Below are 16,078 nucleotides of genomic sequence, written 5' to 3' on the forward strand. Positions count from 1 at the left end.
TGTGAACTGACAGCCGCTAACAGGCCTGCAAGCAGTTGATCGCTGTTACTATGCGCAAGCAGTATTTTTAACAGAATAGGTAAATATTTTGCGCCTTGTATATTTAAGTTATATTTTTTAGTTAAGACGAAAAAATAATATATTATTGACAATTTCCATTGCTTTAGCCCCCCCAAAAAGTAAAAAGCAATCACTATTTTCTGTTATCATAAGGTCGAGACTCTGACGGTATGTTTTATCTTAACACCTAAATTTCTCACATTTAAAATCTTATACTCAATGCCTTATTCTACGCAGATTCCACGATTTGAAATTCCATTTCATGCTGTGTGTACCTTTGCTTTCTCGTTCGGATATTTACAGTGTGAGGATGAGTGTAATGGAGTGGTAAATGGGATTGGTAGGAGGGGGTTTCTCTTCGGAGCTGAGCCATAGCCACGATCGATCCGGTGCGCATATCACAAAGTGTTCATCCCCTAATGGCGGGACGGCCTAGATATTCGAGTATCCAAATATCAGGGAATCAGCTTTGGGGATCTGCCGCGCCTTCTTGCCCTCGAAACGGAACCGGAAGCGGCAGCGGATGCCAGGGGAGTGGAGACAGCAGCCGAGGCGGAAACTGCAGAGGTTTGCGGCTTGTAGGTGGGCAGATCGATGAAGACGGGTCTGTACTCCGGTGCCTCGGGACGCATGGATCTCGACTCCGACTGCAGGACATTGGTGTAGTAGTTCACCTCGTTCTGCTGCTCCGGCTGTCCCTGCTGCTCCTGCACCTGCACCTTCTCCCCCGAATCATTCTCCTTGGTGGACCGCGATCGCATCAGCCGGAAGAGGTTCCTCTGCTCCACTGCCGATCTTCGCGAGGCCTTCTGCGTTCGCCGTCTGGCACTCGAAGTACTGGTGTTCAAAAAGGCCGACTCCTCATAGCGCGGAATGTAGCGTGGCTTGCGCGACTCCCCCGGACGCAGTGCCTCGCGATCGTGGGGCGTTACATTGAAGCCGAAGAAGCGCGGCGCCTGCACGGATATGAGGGGCAAAAGAGTCTCCCGGGCATACCGCTCCGCCCGCTGGAGGAGCTCCCCCAACCGGAATGGCAGCAGCTGCACGGTCTGCGGCTCATCCGGATCCGGGGATCGCCCTGTGCCCACCTGCGTCATCGTTTTGGCGGGCATGAGCGGGCGAGAGGAGCCAGCAACAGCAGAACTTATGGCGCCCAATGTGCTGACCATGCCATCGGCGGCAGAGGCCAACTCACTCTCCGACAAATCCAGATCCTTGCCCTGCTTAACACGCGGCGTGGTGGCCTTGAGCACAGGCTCCACAATCTCCGGACTGTCGGTGGTGCCATAGTCCTGCAGATTTCGACCCCTATTCACGGCCAGCCTGCGATCCTTTAGCACGGGCTCAAAGATCTCGCCGGCCACCGAGTCCGAGAGACTTCTACTCGACTCCGCCGCCTCGGCAGTCTCGTTATCCAGCGAGTTGCCCACCAAAATGGGCTGCCACGGCAGCTCGTCGCCCTGGTCCAGCGGATAGGTCTGATTGCGGGCCAGCTTGAAGCTGGTGCCCAAGTTGAAGATGTCCTTGCGCTGCTTCGCCGTCTCCACGCCATCCACCGATGCCGCCAGACCCGACTCCTGGACGCTGGAGTCGGGCACCTCGGTAGGTGACACTGTGGGATTTCCCGGTTGGATGGTGTATGCCCCATAATCCTCCTGATTGTCCAGCTCACAGTTGCCCGCCTGAAGGCGCAGGCGTACCGGACTTCCACTGCTGAGTTTGGTTGAGGGGCGACACAAGGAGTGGCTGCGGCCAAAACTGTCCGTCAGCACCACCTTGTCAATGTCCCAGTGGGGCAGACCCTTGCTCAGCCACCCACTATACGACTTGTAGTGCAGGCTCAAGGTGGTGGGGAATCCCAGCGCCGGATGGGGCACAATAATCTTGGATACTATGTCGCCGGCGAAGAACTCCGCATCGTCTTTCCTGTGGAGGAACAAAGAAGAATGTCAGACTAAGTAAAAAGTGGTTTCTATATTAATATATTTTTTAAAACCATACGCACTCGGATATCTCAAAGGTCTCATTTAGTCCACCATCTCCCTCGAGGATCGCCTCCAGACGACCTATAGTGCGCAGTGGTAGGTCGTTGAAGGAGTTAAAGATCTGCAGCTGGAACTGGTGGGCGCAGAAGGGCTCCTCCTCGCGGGTAAGCAGGTACAGCTGACCCCTTCCCGTGGATCGATCGGCATAGTAGCCCATGTTGCCGCACCTTGGAACGCCCTCGGCCAGGTCCTCATCATCCTGGGCACAGGGGAAGCACCTGCCCTTGAGGAAGTCATCGTAGCTGGCGCATGGAAAGGCGGGAAACAAGCAACGCGGCGCCACCGAGTCGATGAAGAACTTGTAGGCTCGTCTATGGTTGCACAACGAACGACCCTCCTCGTCCTCTGCAGCCTGGGCAGCTGTGAAAAATATGTAAAATAAGTTCTAGCTACTTTAATAAAATATTCCACTTACACCATATAAAATCAGTGACAGCACCCACGAAGAGATTGGAGCAGCCCGTTTGCACGCGTCCACCGTTGGGATAGTAGTCGACATGGCCCATGGGCTGCCAGGAGCCGAGGCCGCCCAGGATCAGATTCTCGCCATTCGAGTGGATCACGTCCACGAACTCCGCATCGCTGCTGTCCAGTCGCACCTTCGGGTGCTGGGCCTCGAAGAGTGGTCCAGCCGGATCCAGGCCAGTAATCCGCGATAGTCCAGGCAGCTCAGCGCCGGCAAAGCCGGATACATGAGCCCCCAGACTGAATCCTATGACATGGGTGCGCATTAGGTCGAGACCCTTGTGCTGCTGGAGATTCCTGAGCAGCATGGCCAGCTGTTTGCCCACCAAGCGCGTATTGGCCGCAGCCCTCACATAGTTCGGAAAAGTGGCGCCATTCTCCCAGTCCACGCAGATCACAATGCAGTCCTCCTGAAAAGTGTTGTATGTGCAATGAAACAGGGTAGTGTATAAATGCGTATCCCAGTCCCACTCACCACTGCCATGAGGGCCGTTTTCATCTCGTAGATCCACACGTGCGGACATGCTGAGCCGAAGCCGTGGACAATGACCCGAACGGAGAGCTCATCGAATCCCTCGAGGTCATCAATTGAGGGAGTGGCTTTCTTTTGCCCGCCACCAACAGGGCGCTCGGTGGTAAGGGTGGAGTTTGGGGAGGAGTTCAGGGAACTCGAGGCGGAGGAGGACCTGCCACTGCCCTCCGGTGAACTAGTGCTGACCTCCGTCTCCCGTTTGCCACGGAAGGCATTGGTCATGTTCAGAAAGGACAGCTCCATCAGCGGACGATCGGATCGCTGGCGTGTGGAGTAGAAGTAGAACTTGGTGTTGATCTCCTCCGGCGACGAGGGCAGCATCTCCAGGTAGGCAAACGGGCCGGAGTCCTCGAAGCAGCCCAGTTCGCCATAGCAGACCCGTTTCACAGCCCTTCTGGCGCGGTGGCCTCGACGCAGTCGCTCCCGCTGACGCTCCTCGTACTCCACCAGCGAATCCTGCACCGCTTGCGATAGTTCCGCGAAGTTTTCCCGCGAGGGCGCTAAGCTCGCAGTTCTAGGCACTTCCTGGGCGAGGGCTATAAATCCAGAAATGGCAGGGAAATGTGAATCAGTCGGTTATAAAAACCAAATAAATTCCTGAAATACGGTTATGTGCATGGCAAGCACGTCCGCAGTCAGATACTTTGGACTTAAATCGATTTTGGGGTTTCCAAGTTGGCCATAGCTCCTCCCACCTATTTTTATGCCACTTAAGTGGTATAATTCGTAGTATATAATCTTTCGGATCTTATACAACACATTTGTTACAGGAGATACTGATACTGGGATCTAGTTTGAAGAGCATGGATAGCCACTCCATGTAAGCACCTATTGTCCATGTTGATAATTTAAATGAATTACTTTTAATGAGTTCCGAAGGTTAGTAAGTATCTTAGAACAGTCATAATAGAAAGCTTAGTTCGGAGGGACAACATGACCGCACCCCAAGTGTCATCATTTGCCTGATGTAACACCTATTGCCCAATCCGATCGACAGTTATTAAGGTGGTGACAACTACTTAAAATTTCTTTCCAATGACAACGCGTGAATTATTTTAATTTTAATTTTCCGTCTTACGTTTTCCCTGTGCCCCTCGGCACTCAGACGATTCGAAACGCACGCCATGCGGATGACATAACTGCGCTACTCGTGTGCGAGCTTGTATGATAAATCGCCGAAGCGTGATTGCGTTTTTAAAACACCCAATGCCTAAAAACCTAAGAGCCGAAACTGAAACCGAAGCCAAAACTAAGAGGCAGTAGCCAAGTCCACCAAGCCCAAAATTGTCAACACGCGTCGTCTGCCCGACGAGCTTCTAGTTTCTGGAAAAGGAAGTGGGGAAATAGTATAGCGCCATATAGATATCCAAGCCGAAAATAATAAATAAATAAATATGATATTTTGAGTGTATTTAAATCTATGTTGTCTGTGCTCTAACTTGTATTTTTAAGAAATCTTTTTTAAATTCAACTTTCTGTGTCCTTGATGCGCAGGGAAAATAATGCCATATTAATTTAATCATAAATATGTGGGCAATTTGAAGATCCTCAGCTCTTCAAGCCATGGCTCAGCCCAAGGGTAAACTAATCTTGGACGCTCTTTGCTTTATTGGTTTTACCTTCACAGCGCAGACAATCAGACACTTGTGAACATGCAAGGTACACAGAAAAAAACGACGAAAGTGGGCTTAAGCTTGGTGATAGAATTCACAAAAATAAATATTAAGCCAACTCTTAAGTCGATGAAGTGTGTGTGGTAATTATGGAATGCTGATGAAGTCATTTGCAAGAAAAATCCTTGGGCTCTAAGAGGGTGACCCACATTTTCCACTATTTCTCCTTGTGTAAACCCATATCCCTCTCAAAGAGCTGCTCTCTGGACCATTGCGCAATCATCGCGGTGAAGTGGTTCGTTGATCGTCTCCTCAATTGCGGCAATCACCGCACCACCCACTCACCCACTCACCACCACACATTTTCACATGGACAGGCAGACACTCGTTAGGAGCAAACACAAGTCGAGCACTAAGTAAATTTGTTAATGCCCCGCGTCGCCGCCTGGCAATTAGTTAATGGAGTCCACGGGGCGTATACTCACCATTTCCCGAGAGGCAAATCAGCGCCGCCAGCAAAAAGTATCTCGCACTCAACATGCTGAGTTCGTGTGTAGTTCTGGCCGCACCACTGCGATCCTCATTGATCGAAGTCCCCAATCTCTCCCTGTGCCTCTGATTTTCCTCACTGAATGGACTGCAGATGTTGTCTCAATGCTGTTATGCGTCTCTTTCGCTTTGGTAATAGCAAAATATACAATAAACAAATTCACTTTCACTTATTTGTGAACCTGCCGGGCGACAGCAGCAAAAACCAGAGCCAAAGCGAAGACAACGTGGATGTGGCTGCGGAGTCGTGACTATAACTATGACTGCAAGTTCGAGTGTCTGACTCACTGACTGACTTAGCCAAAAGGCAGGCAGACACCACCAGCGACAGTGTCGCCAAATCTATTGGCGCCCTGGAGTCCGCCGGTATTGATCCAATGTCCAGGTTTCAGCCTGTATCTGTAGCTCTTTCTGTATCTGTGTCTCCGGTGGAAGCGTGTGGCAGACGGTGGCTTTCTCCGAGAAGGGAGAGCGGCTGCGACTCCAGCTCCAATTTGCGACAAGCGGCATTGACTGATTGATGGCCTGATTGATGGCCGGCGATCAGTCGTCTGCAATCAGAAGAGTCGGACTCACACACGTTAAACGGTTGCGCTACACAGGGGAATAAAGTGTGTACATATAAAGCCATTAAAAGTATAATAATATTCTTGATGAACCAACGTTTATGAGCTCTAGCTCTAGCACTAAGCTCTTTAAATGTTTTTGTTAATAAGTACGACAGAATAGCGACAAGTTATCGCAGAGTGTAGTGCTGTAAAAGTACTATGTAATACTCTAATGTTACGTGTTATATGTTTTGGCGTAAGCTAAAAACCTTTCCTTAGAAGATTCCAAACATATAAATTCTAGAATTTTCTCCTTATTTTTCAATGCTAAGTAGGTAGGTAAGTTAGGTCAGGTTTATCTACTATTTAAACGACCTAATTATATGCCTAGAAAATATTGTAATACTTCAAAATATGATCTTAAGAAAAGTGAATAAAAATAAAAATTCCTTTAGAAATTCTAATTTTAAGAATTTCATATATTCCCCCCTCGTTTGATTGCCAAGCCAGTTGCTGACTCTTTCTCTCCGTGTAGCCGCTGGCCATTGTATAATAGGCCGGTTGCACTGGCGCCCGAACAGGATGTTGCGCATGTGCGACTGCCCGATGGTCTCATGGCTCATGTCGCACGCATCTTGCCTCTTGCGGCGCCAGTCCGTTGACCTTACACTTGACTGCCGCGCATTCTGGCCGCCAAATCCCGCCCGACCGCTTTTGGCCGCCTCGCACATTTGGGTCAACAGGCACTGGCAGACAAAGCCAACAGCCGTCCGCTTTTGTTGGCTTTTGGCTAATTTACTCGGCCTCAAAGTGCAGGGGGAGTGCTGTGGCGTGGGGCGTGACTCAGGCGCAGAGCCCGTAATGTGACAAACGAAAGTGAAACCTTTGGCCATAAAAACGACAAGCTGGAAACCGAATCTGTATCTGTATCTCGAACCGAAACCGAAACCGAAACCGAAACCGCACTCGAACTGTTTCCCCCATCGATTAACAAACGCGGTCTTCAATCAACAGCTTTTCACTTTCGTTGGGCGGGCGGCGTGATCTATCAATTAGCATCCGAAGACCGGCGATTGTGCAACAGTAGTCGCAGAAAGATATATTTGTCAGATACTTAGGCAGCGCTACGAACTATTTTGTCATCGCTTCAGTGGACAACGAATGCAGTTGTAACGCTGCAACGCTGAATTTCGACAGAACTCTTTGGCAAAAACTAAAACAAGACCCGGATTGCTAAACCTGTTAGTAACCTAAATTTCAGTTATTGCAGATATGTTGATAATGTAAAATTAGAATTGTATCTTTCATACATTAGCCCCTAATGTTATTAATATATTATTATTGTTAATATATTTATTGTTTATAAAATCAAATCAAATTGAATTATTAAGATTGTAAAACCTAATATTTTGCTCAAAAATTTAATTGAATGACGCATGCTTATAAATATTGAAATGACCAAGATGAAAAATAAGTTTGAATATTTATGTTATTAAAGCCACAAATATTTAAAGCCGGAAGCTCAATTCCTCAGAAATCTATTAGAGTTTCATAAAATTTCATTTAATGGGCACGGTTAAGTATATTTCTAAGAAGCGAAAATATTATAATATAAGTGATTTCCCGTGGAAACCAATTTCTTTTTTAAACCAGAAATTAATTAGGCAATCTTATAATTTTAAGCGGATGTCATTGAAGCACCTTGGCAGCCCTAACCATGGAGTAGAGCCCTGCACTTTCACGAGCCATTTACCAAAGCGGTTCAAATAATTTTAGTAAAAGACCGCCATTTGTCAAGTAAAGAGGCCTTAAACGCCGGCTTTTCCTCGGGTTTTCTGCATCCTGCTGATGGTGACTTCCTCAACTGCCGTGACCGAACCGATCGCCCCTTCATTAGCCATGCCCCACGATCCGAGCGGATGTCAGCACATAATTATCGCCGGGTGGGGACGGGGTCTGGGCCCTTTGTTCGCCTCGCAGCGTGTGAACAGCCCCAGCTGATGGGTCCGACGAAAAGCGAAATTAGAGACGAGTGCCGTTAAAGAATGAAGACAGGCGACAGGTGAGCTTTCCGAGAAAGCGGGGACAAGCGTCAGCATCACCTCGCCAGGTCCCACTCGAATGTGGCCAGCAAAATGGAAAGTAACGCACCGAGCAGTGGTTCTAGGTGGCTTTCGCACGAGCGCCGTAAGAAGCCGATTTTTATGTGTCTATCTGCGGTGCCGCGGCCAACGCTTCCACTTTCAAATAGATTAACCCAATTTGGCTTCTCCGACGCTGGCCGCTGCTCATTCTCGCGTTTGGCGGCTAATTCAGCTCATTACAAAGAATTAGTGGCTGTGATCTCCGCAAAAGGAAAAGCACATGCAAGTACTTCAAAATAGAAACTCAGAGTGCACGGGGAAAAATAAGAAGTAGGAGATTTCTTTAAGATTTCTTAGATATCTTCCTAGGATCGATTTACTTTCGATAATATTTTTGAAAGTGTCAGGTGACAATCTGATATACTATTTTCAGGTGTGAATGCCAATTGACTGGAAATTTTGTTACGAGCTCAGCAAGGTATGACATTCTACTCTTGGACCATTACTTTTTTTGTTTCGGCCAAAAATCTGAATTTTTTCGCGCGAAAAATACGGATTTAATTTTTTGGCGAAAATTCGATTTTTTCCTTCGTCCTTTTTTGCTGTAACTTGGTCAAAAATGGTCCGATACCGAAAAGACGCACTGTTTTGTACAGCTAACAAGCTAGATAATTGATCGCAGTCATTTCCAGGCTGATTCTGAAAACTTAAAATTTTCTCAAATTTTAAATTTTTTTGCAAGGGGTAGCATCGTCATTTTTTGCGAAAAATTTTCAAAAAATTAATTTTCAAGGTGTGAATGCCAATTTATTGGAAATTTTGTTACGAGCTCAGCAAGGTATGACATTCTACTTTTGGACCAATACTTTTTTTGTTTCGGCCAAAATACTGATAATTTTTGGGCAAAAAATAAGGATCTCATTTTTTGTCGAAAATTTGATTTTTTCCGTTGTCCTTTTTTAATGTAACTTGGTCAAAAATGGCCCGAACCCCAAAAGACGCACTGCTTTGGACTGCTAACAAACTACATAATCGAGCGCAGTCATTTCCTGGCCGATTCTGAAAACTAAAAATTTTGCCAAATTTTCGATTTTTTTGCAAGGGGTAGCATCGTCATTTTTTGCGAAAATTTTTCGAAAAATTAATTTTTAAGGTTTGAATGCCAATTGACTGGAAATTTTGTTACGAGCTCAGCAAGGTATGACATTCTACTCTTGGACCATTACTTTTTTTGTTTCGTCCAAAAATATGAATTTTTTGCGCGAAAAATAAGGATTTAATTTTTTGGCGAAAATTCGACTTTTCCCTTCGTCCTTTTATGCTGTAACTTGGTCAAAAATGGTGCGATACCCAAAAGACTGTTTTGTACAGCTAACAAGCTAGATAATTGATCGCAGCCATTTCCTGGCCGATTATGAAAACTAAAAATTTTGCCAAATTTTCGATTTTTTTGCAAGGGGTAGCATCGTCATTTTTTGCGAAAATTTTTCAAAAAATTATTTTTCAAGGTGTGAATGCCAATTTATTGGAAATTTTGTTACGAGCTCAGCTAGGTATGACATTGTACTTTTGGACCAATACATTTTTTGTTTCGACCAAAATACTGATAATTTTTGGGCAAAAAATAAGAATTTAATTTTTTGGCGAAAATTTGATTTTTTCCTTTGTCCTTTTTTACTGTAACTTGGTCAAAAATGGCCCGAACCCCAAAAGACGCACTGTTGTGAACAGCTAACAAACTACATAATCGAGCGCAGTCATTTCCTGGCCGATTCTAAAAACTAAAAATTTTGCCAAATTTTCGATTTTTTTGCAAGGGGTAGCATCGTCATTTTTTGCGAAAATTTTTCGCAAAATTAATTTTTAAGGTGTGAATGCCAATTGACTGGAAATTTTGTTACGAGCTCAGCAAGGTATGACATTCTACTCTTGGACCATTACTTTTTTTGTTTCGGCCAAAAATCTGAATTTTTTGGCGCGAAAAATAAGGATTTAATTTTTTGGCGAAAATTCGACTTTTCCCTTCGTCCTTTTTTGCTGTAACTTGGTCAAAAATGGTCCAATACCCAAAGGACTTAAAATTTTCGCAAATTTTCAATTTTTTGCAAGGGTTTGATAACATATTTTATCAAATCGGTAGTCATTTTCTGTTATATATATATTTTACTATGTAATTTGTTCTAAATTTTGATATTTCTGACTCCCTCATACAGCGTTGTATACAGTACACTCGTGATTTTCCCGAGTGTACCAGCTATTTAAATGGGAAAAAGTGAGACGAACTGAGAACTGGCTGGGAAAGTCTGAAAATCGATTGAGAAAAGCGAACTGTGCCAAGGAAAAGTGCAGTCCGTGGCTCGTGGAGTACAGCGTTTTCTGTTTTTCTACCTTCTGCCCGTCCATCTGTCCGGCGGAATGTCTCATTAAACTCTGGACGTGAGCCAAGCGAATGACGGACAATGGAAATGGCCACTCGGCATTGCCAAATGCCAGACGAAACACGAAAAAGCTAAAAACAAAACAGAAACAATACCAGTGCATTGTCTTCGCATTGTGTTTTGTGCAATCGAAATTCGCATGGAGCGATTTGATTGATTTGTCAAGCCAAAAACAGACTGACAGGTGGTCGAGTATGTGCTCATGTCGAAAAAAGCGTAAAAACCTGAGTGCAGTAGCTAAAACTTTTATTATTAGTGCTATCTGAAACCCAAACCAGAAAATTCCACTGAGAAATCGAACAAGAAGTTAGGAAATGCAGTGTGATTTATAGGTTTCCAGTCTGATTTCGAAAATTGTTAGTCGTAAAAAAGCATAAAGCAATTTATGTTTCCAAACTCTTTTGAAATATTCTTGTTATTCAAAATAAATTCGTGAAAATTTTCTGAAAACCCAAGGATTATCCCTCTCAACCTTTTACTGTCCAAACTGTCTGGACATTAATGGGGTTTCCCCTGTCGTCGCATTTTCCTTCTCATTTTTTGGGCAAAATGCCACTCGCCAAACGAAAGACTTAGGCAACGAACGTGCCACCGGCGGCTGATGTCCGATTGCAAGTTGGAAAAACCAAAAGCGCTACATTAAAAGAAGTACGGAAAACCCAAAAACCGAAAATGCATACATATCTAAGTTTCCTTGGCCAATTTCGCATGGCAGCAAGAGATAGTTTCCTGTTTGTTACGACGGACCCAGCCACTAAAAAAAGGGAGGAAGCCGATCGGATTCAAGCCGAGCGCCAGAGTTGGGGCAAGAAAATATAACGAAAACCAGCAAAGCATAAAGTTTCCGCTCGCGTCTTGGCGATTTTCGACCCACTGATGGCTACACGGAAACAAACTAGGGCAACATGCAAACCAAAATGATGGGAAAAATAAACAAACTTAAAGGAGATCGAGTATAGCGAAACAAAGAATGTCCTCTTAGAACCGCTCATATTCCCTGTTCTTTTTAATAAAAATAATAGCTAGCTCGGGGCTCCCTCTTATTTTTTCCTGTGCATTTCTGCCTGCAATTAGTGCCTGCTATTTACGGTCGAAACACAGAACTTTTCGTGGGCCACGCCAGCCTCATTGGCGATGCAGAACAGCGGCCACATGTGAACAATAAACAATATTCCATAAGTCAGGGGATGCAACGGTGGAGTTCCACAATGGTGAGTACAAAGCCCGGCCACGCTCTACGAGCTGTGTTCGTGCAGTGTACCTATGTGTGACACACTTTTCGGGAACGCCACATTCCACACTCCACACTCCAAGCTCCGAGTCCAAGCAGCAGCACTCTTTTGTCATTTCCCGGCGACAGCATCAGGTTGCCAGTTATGGTTCACGGAGCTGACCCAATCAGGCACTACTATATCATTTCTTGGCTTACGAAACCTTCTGGCCCAGTTACCCAACGACAATGGGATGGTTAAGTGGAGAAGACGGGGGGAGCCGCAAGAATACTATTACCGCAGAAGAAGTACACGGGGCAAAAAGTACGTAAAAGGGCTTTCTAAAGCAGTAATAGTAATCATTTTAATAAATTCAAAACTAAGTGCCTGATCCGCAAGGAAATATTTAAAACAGAGCGTTTTCCCGGAACCTGAGCCGGAAGATCTAGAGCTCCTAATTATCTTCGGCTTTCCACTCTCGTGGCCAGCGTAATGACAGCCTCACTTAGCACACCAGATAAAGAGTAATTATTCTTTTAATTACACGCCTTGCCTCACTTTGTCAAGAACAGAAGAAATTTAATTTGTTTGCGCCGCTTTTTATGGTCCCCTTTCCAGGCAATCATACTTCCCTCACCGGGAACTTCGAGTAATAGACAAATAAAATATATGCGAAGTGAAACAACAAGCGTGTCGAGAGACAGGTGATCGAGGCAAGGGTAAGCACAGTGAATGCAGCCATTATGCCGCAAATTGCGCCCAAATAATTTGAGGAAATTTTCCAGCATTTAGCAGGCATAATGCCCCCTTGCATTTGATAATATGCGTGGTAAACGACCTTGTCCCCGGGCCAATCCACCCGGGCAGGTGGTAACCAATCAACGGCCGACCGTCATCAAGAGCTGATTGTTCGCTGGGTCTTCGATCGCTTGCTCTGCCTCCAAAGGGGCCTCCGAGGGGCACACCGGGAGAAAAAGGGCCCACAAGATGCAATGGATATGCGATAAGCTCGTATGATATCGTATGATGTATGTACTTCCAACTCTCCCAACTCTAGGTATGGATTCTCAACAGAATAGTAATAAATAAATATATAAAAAATACATACAATGGAACTCATATGATATCTATGATACATGTACTTCCAACTCTCCCAACTCTAGGTATGGATTCTCAACAGAATAGTAATAAATAAATATATAAAAAATACATACAATGGAACTCATATGATATCTATGATACATGTACTTCCAACTCCCCCAACTCAACACCTTTATAATAACAAATAAATATATAGAAAATATACACAATGGAACTCATATGATATCGTATGATACATGTACTTCCAACTCTCCCAACTCTAGGTATGGATTCTCAACAGAATAGTAATAAATAAATATATAAAAAATACATACAATGGAACTCATATGATATCGTATGATATATGTACTTCCAACTCCCCCAACTCAACACCTTTATAGTAATAAATAAATATATAAAAAATACATACAATGGAACTCATATGATGTCTATGATATATGTACTTCCAACTCTCCCAACTCTAGGTATGGATGCTCAACACCTTTATAATAACAAATGTAATACAATGGAACTCATATGATATCGTATGATATATGTACTTCCAACTCTCCCAACTCAACACCTTTATAGTAACAAATAAATATATAGAAAATATACACAATGGAACTCATATGATATCTATGATACATGTACTTCCAACTCCCCCAACTCTAGGAATGGATGCTCAACACCTTTATAATAACAAATAAATGTGTAAAAAATATACACATCATTTTCTTTCTCTGCAGCGCGCCACTGAACTAAGCCAAAACAAATTTGTAAGCCAAATTAATACACCTCGTTGTTGCTGGCGCCTGGCATTGGTGGAACTCTATGCACTTTAATTGTGGAGCGCACAGCGCGAATCTTAGTCATAAATTCGGAGTTGGCAGTTCGTTTGGCTCTCAACTTTAAACTGTGTGATTTGACTTTTGTTTGTGGTGTCTTGTCTGCTTGTTTTATTTTCAGTTTTTCTCACTTGTGGCTGCCGTCGACAATTCGTGTCAATGTCAGCATGATTTTAGTTTTTTCTGATCTGCAGGGGGCGGGGGGATGTGAACGCCTCTGCAAACAAGTTTAATCGAAACATGCATAATATGCGCCTGCTGCCCAGAAGAAAAACCGAGCAAGCTGGATGCAGGCCGCTCTACACTCAGAAAAAGCGGGCGATGTGCTCCTAATTTTATGCACATAACTCAGGCAGTCGGACAAATGCATTTCTGAAATAGTTTCGCAAAGCTGCGGCTGACACAGAAAACAGTAGCCAAAAGCACAGAGTAAGGCCCGTAAAAAATGGGTAAGACACTGCGAATGTTTGGGGGTAAAAAACAGAGTCGCCAGCCACAACAAAAGCAATAACAACAACGGCAGAGCGAAAAAAATAACAACAAATTACGCGAGTTCGGCTGCTGTGCGGCTTCAACCTCGACTTCTTCTTCATTTCGCTTATTTCGGACCCTGCTCACGGTTTTCACCTGAAGCGCGTGAAAGTTGCGCTTCACCACGGCAGCGGCAGCAGTACACTGCAAGAAATGCCCCCCTGCTTGCCCCGCCCTCTTTTGGAAAATGCTCCTAGGACCCACACCTAATGGTAAAGGAGCTAAGACACACCGAAACACTAGAAGCCATATATATTATATTATATTATAGTCAGGTATTGTTCATTTCTTATATAGTCAGTTATGGTTATATATATCCTGAAGTAACATTTAAAATATTATATTATATATTTTATTAAATTTTATCAAGATCAAAACTAATTTTACTGTGCAGGATTGCATTTTGTGATGACAGTATTAGAAGAAAATATCTAAAAACATTGGTATAAAGCCACATAAAATAAATAATCCAAAATTGAATTCTAAAATACAAAACTCCGAATATCTATTATAAGAAACCACAATGAACACCTGAAACACGTTCCACATATTTTGTACACAGTAAACTTTCGAAAAAGACACCATCCAACAAGGCCTGTGCTTAGTTTATAAATATTTACGTTAAACCAACAGCAAGCTGACATTTATTTGTTCTCACTACTTTATCAGTGACTTTGGGCAAATAGTAAATATTTTCCTGCGTGCACCACCGACCGCACTCAAAAAAAAGAGATCAAATAAGTCTGCCAGCCAAGGGCCAGGCCCGTAGGCCAGGCAATTAATGCACCTTCGAAAAGCACAGCCACTGGCACACCAAACAAAACAAATCACAACGAATACGCACTTTTCGGCTCTGGTATCGGGCTTTTCACGCTGCTCGCCAAAGGCGAAGTTGCGCAAATCAAACCGAGAAATGTTGTTGCCGCGTATCTGTATCTCTCGGCTCTGTATCTTTGTATCTCGGCTCTGTGCAACGCAGACGGCGGCGCTGCACTCACGTAACGGAACTGCCCAAGTGCGGGCGAAAAGTGGCCGAAAAGAGCGCGGACCGATCCCGGAATCTCGAACCTCTAGCCGCTGCGGCTGAAGATCAACTGAAGACTCCAGCCAAAGCCCGGCCGAAGTCGCACCGGGGAAGCCGAACCCACGAACCCGAGCGCAAGCCCCACAACCGCCACTCGGAGCCCCAAGCCTCGCACTGTGGGACCCATATACCACTATAACACACCAAATTTAATAAAACAACTGAAATATCTTCGAAAAAACTAAAATTTTTCGGTAAAAAATTGAACCGATATATCATTATAATACACCGAAATTAATATTCCAATTGCAATACCTCCAAAGAAATTAGCATAAATAAAAGGTTTTGTTAGAAAATGGAACTGGTTGCTCATAATAATACACTAAATATAATTTTCTTTTGACATATCTTAAAAAGAAATTCAAATAAATTAAATTTCTCATTATAAAACACTAAACATAAAAATCCAATTCTTATAACTTTACATTTAATGTTAGAAAAGGGATTCAACTTCTCATTATAATATACTAAATAGCAATATCTCAAAAAAGGTATCATAAATTTAATTCCTTGTTAGGAAATGGAACCGATCTCTCATTATAATACACTAAATTTAATATTAGAAATGTTATAACTTCAAAAAATATAATAAATTACATTTATTTTAAGAAAATTGATCCAATTTCTCATTATAATATAATACACAAAATTAATATTCCAAATGTTATAACTTCAAAAAATCTGACAAATTACATTTATTGTTAGAAAATATATCCAATTTCTCATTATAATATTCTACATTTAATAAACCACTTGTAATATCTTCAAAAGTGTTAAAAATAAATTTATTTTCTTGTTAGCAAATGGAAATTTAAATTAAATGTAGTATTCCAATGGTAATATCTTCAAAAAATTCAAATAAATACAATTTTTTACTCTAAAAAGAACCCTTTCCCAAGAAAAAGTAGTTCTCCTTGATGGATACTTTACAGCATTTATTTTATTGACCTAAATGGAGCCAAAATAACTAAAGCTATGTTAACCTAAAAT

The 16,078-nt window shown here is 43.5% G+C and overlaps 1 protein-coding gene across 3 annotated transcripts; it reads right to left on the reverse strand.

Annotated features, from left to right (window-relative positions):
* Window positions 1-196: 196 nt before the first annotated feature.
* On the reverse strand, window positions 197-15,082 carry LOC108023287 (uncharacterized). 3 transcript variants are annotated; one of them, XM_044093175.2, is made up of 7 exons: window positions 14,849-15,082; window positions 5,561-5,815; window positions 5,201-5,501; window positions 3,046-3,638; window positions 2,521-2,980; window positions 2,066-2,465; window positions 197-1,986 (listed from the first exon to the last, which is right to left on the reverse strand). In XM_044093175.2, the coding sequence occupies exons 3-7, from the start codon at window positions 5,253-5,255 to the stop codon at window positions 516-518; spliced, it is 2,979 nt and encodes a 992-aa protein (XP_043949110.1). In that variant the 5' UTR covers window positions 5,256-5,501; window positions 5,561-5,815; window positions 14,849-15,082; the 3' UTR covers window positions 197-515. The 3 variants fall into 3 exon arrangements, with proteins under 3 accessions (XP_043949110.1, XP_043949109.1, XP_016948067.1); XM_044093174.2 differs by having other exon boundaries at window positions 5,557-5,815; XM_017092578.3 differs by having other exon boundaries at window positions 5,201-5,858.
* Window positions 15,083-16,078: the final 996 nt, after the last annotated feature.

The sequence above is a fragment of the Drosophila biarmipes genome, chromosome X (genome assembly GCF_025231255.1).
Source record: "Drosophila biarmipes strain raj3 chromosome X, RU_DBia_V1.1, whole genome shotgun sequence".
In the NCBI taxonomy this organism is placed as follows: domain Eukaryota; kingdom Metazoa; phylum Arthropoda; class Insecta; order Diptera; family Drosophilidae; genus Drosophila; species Drosophila biarmipes.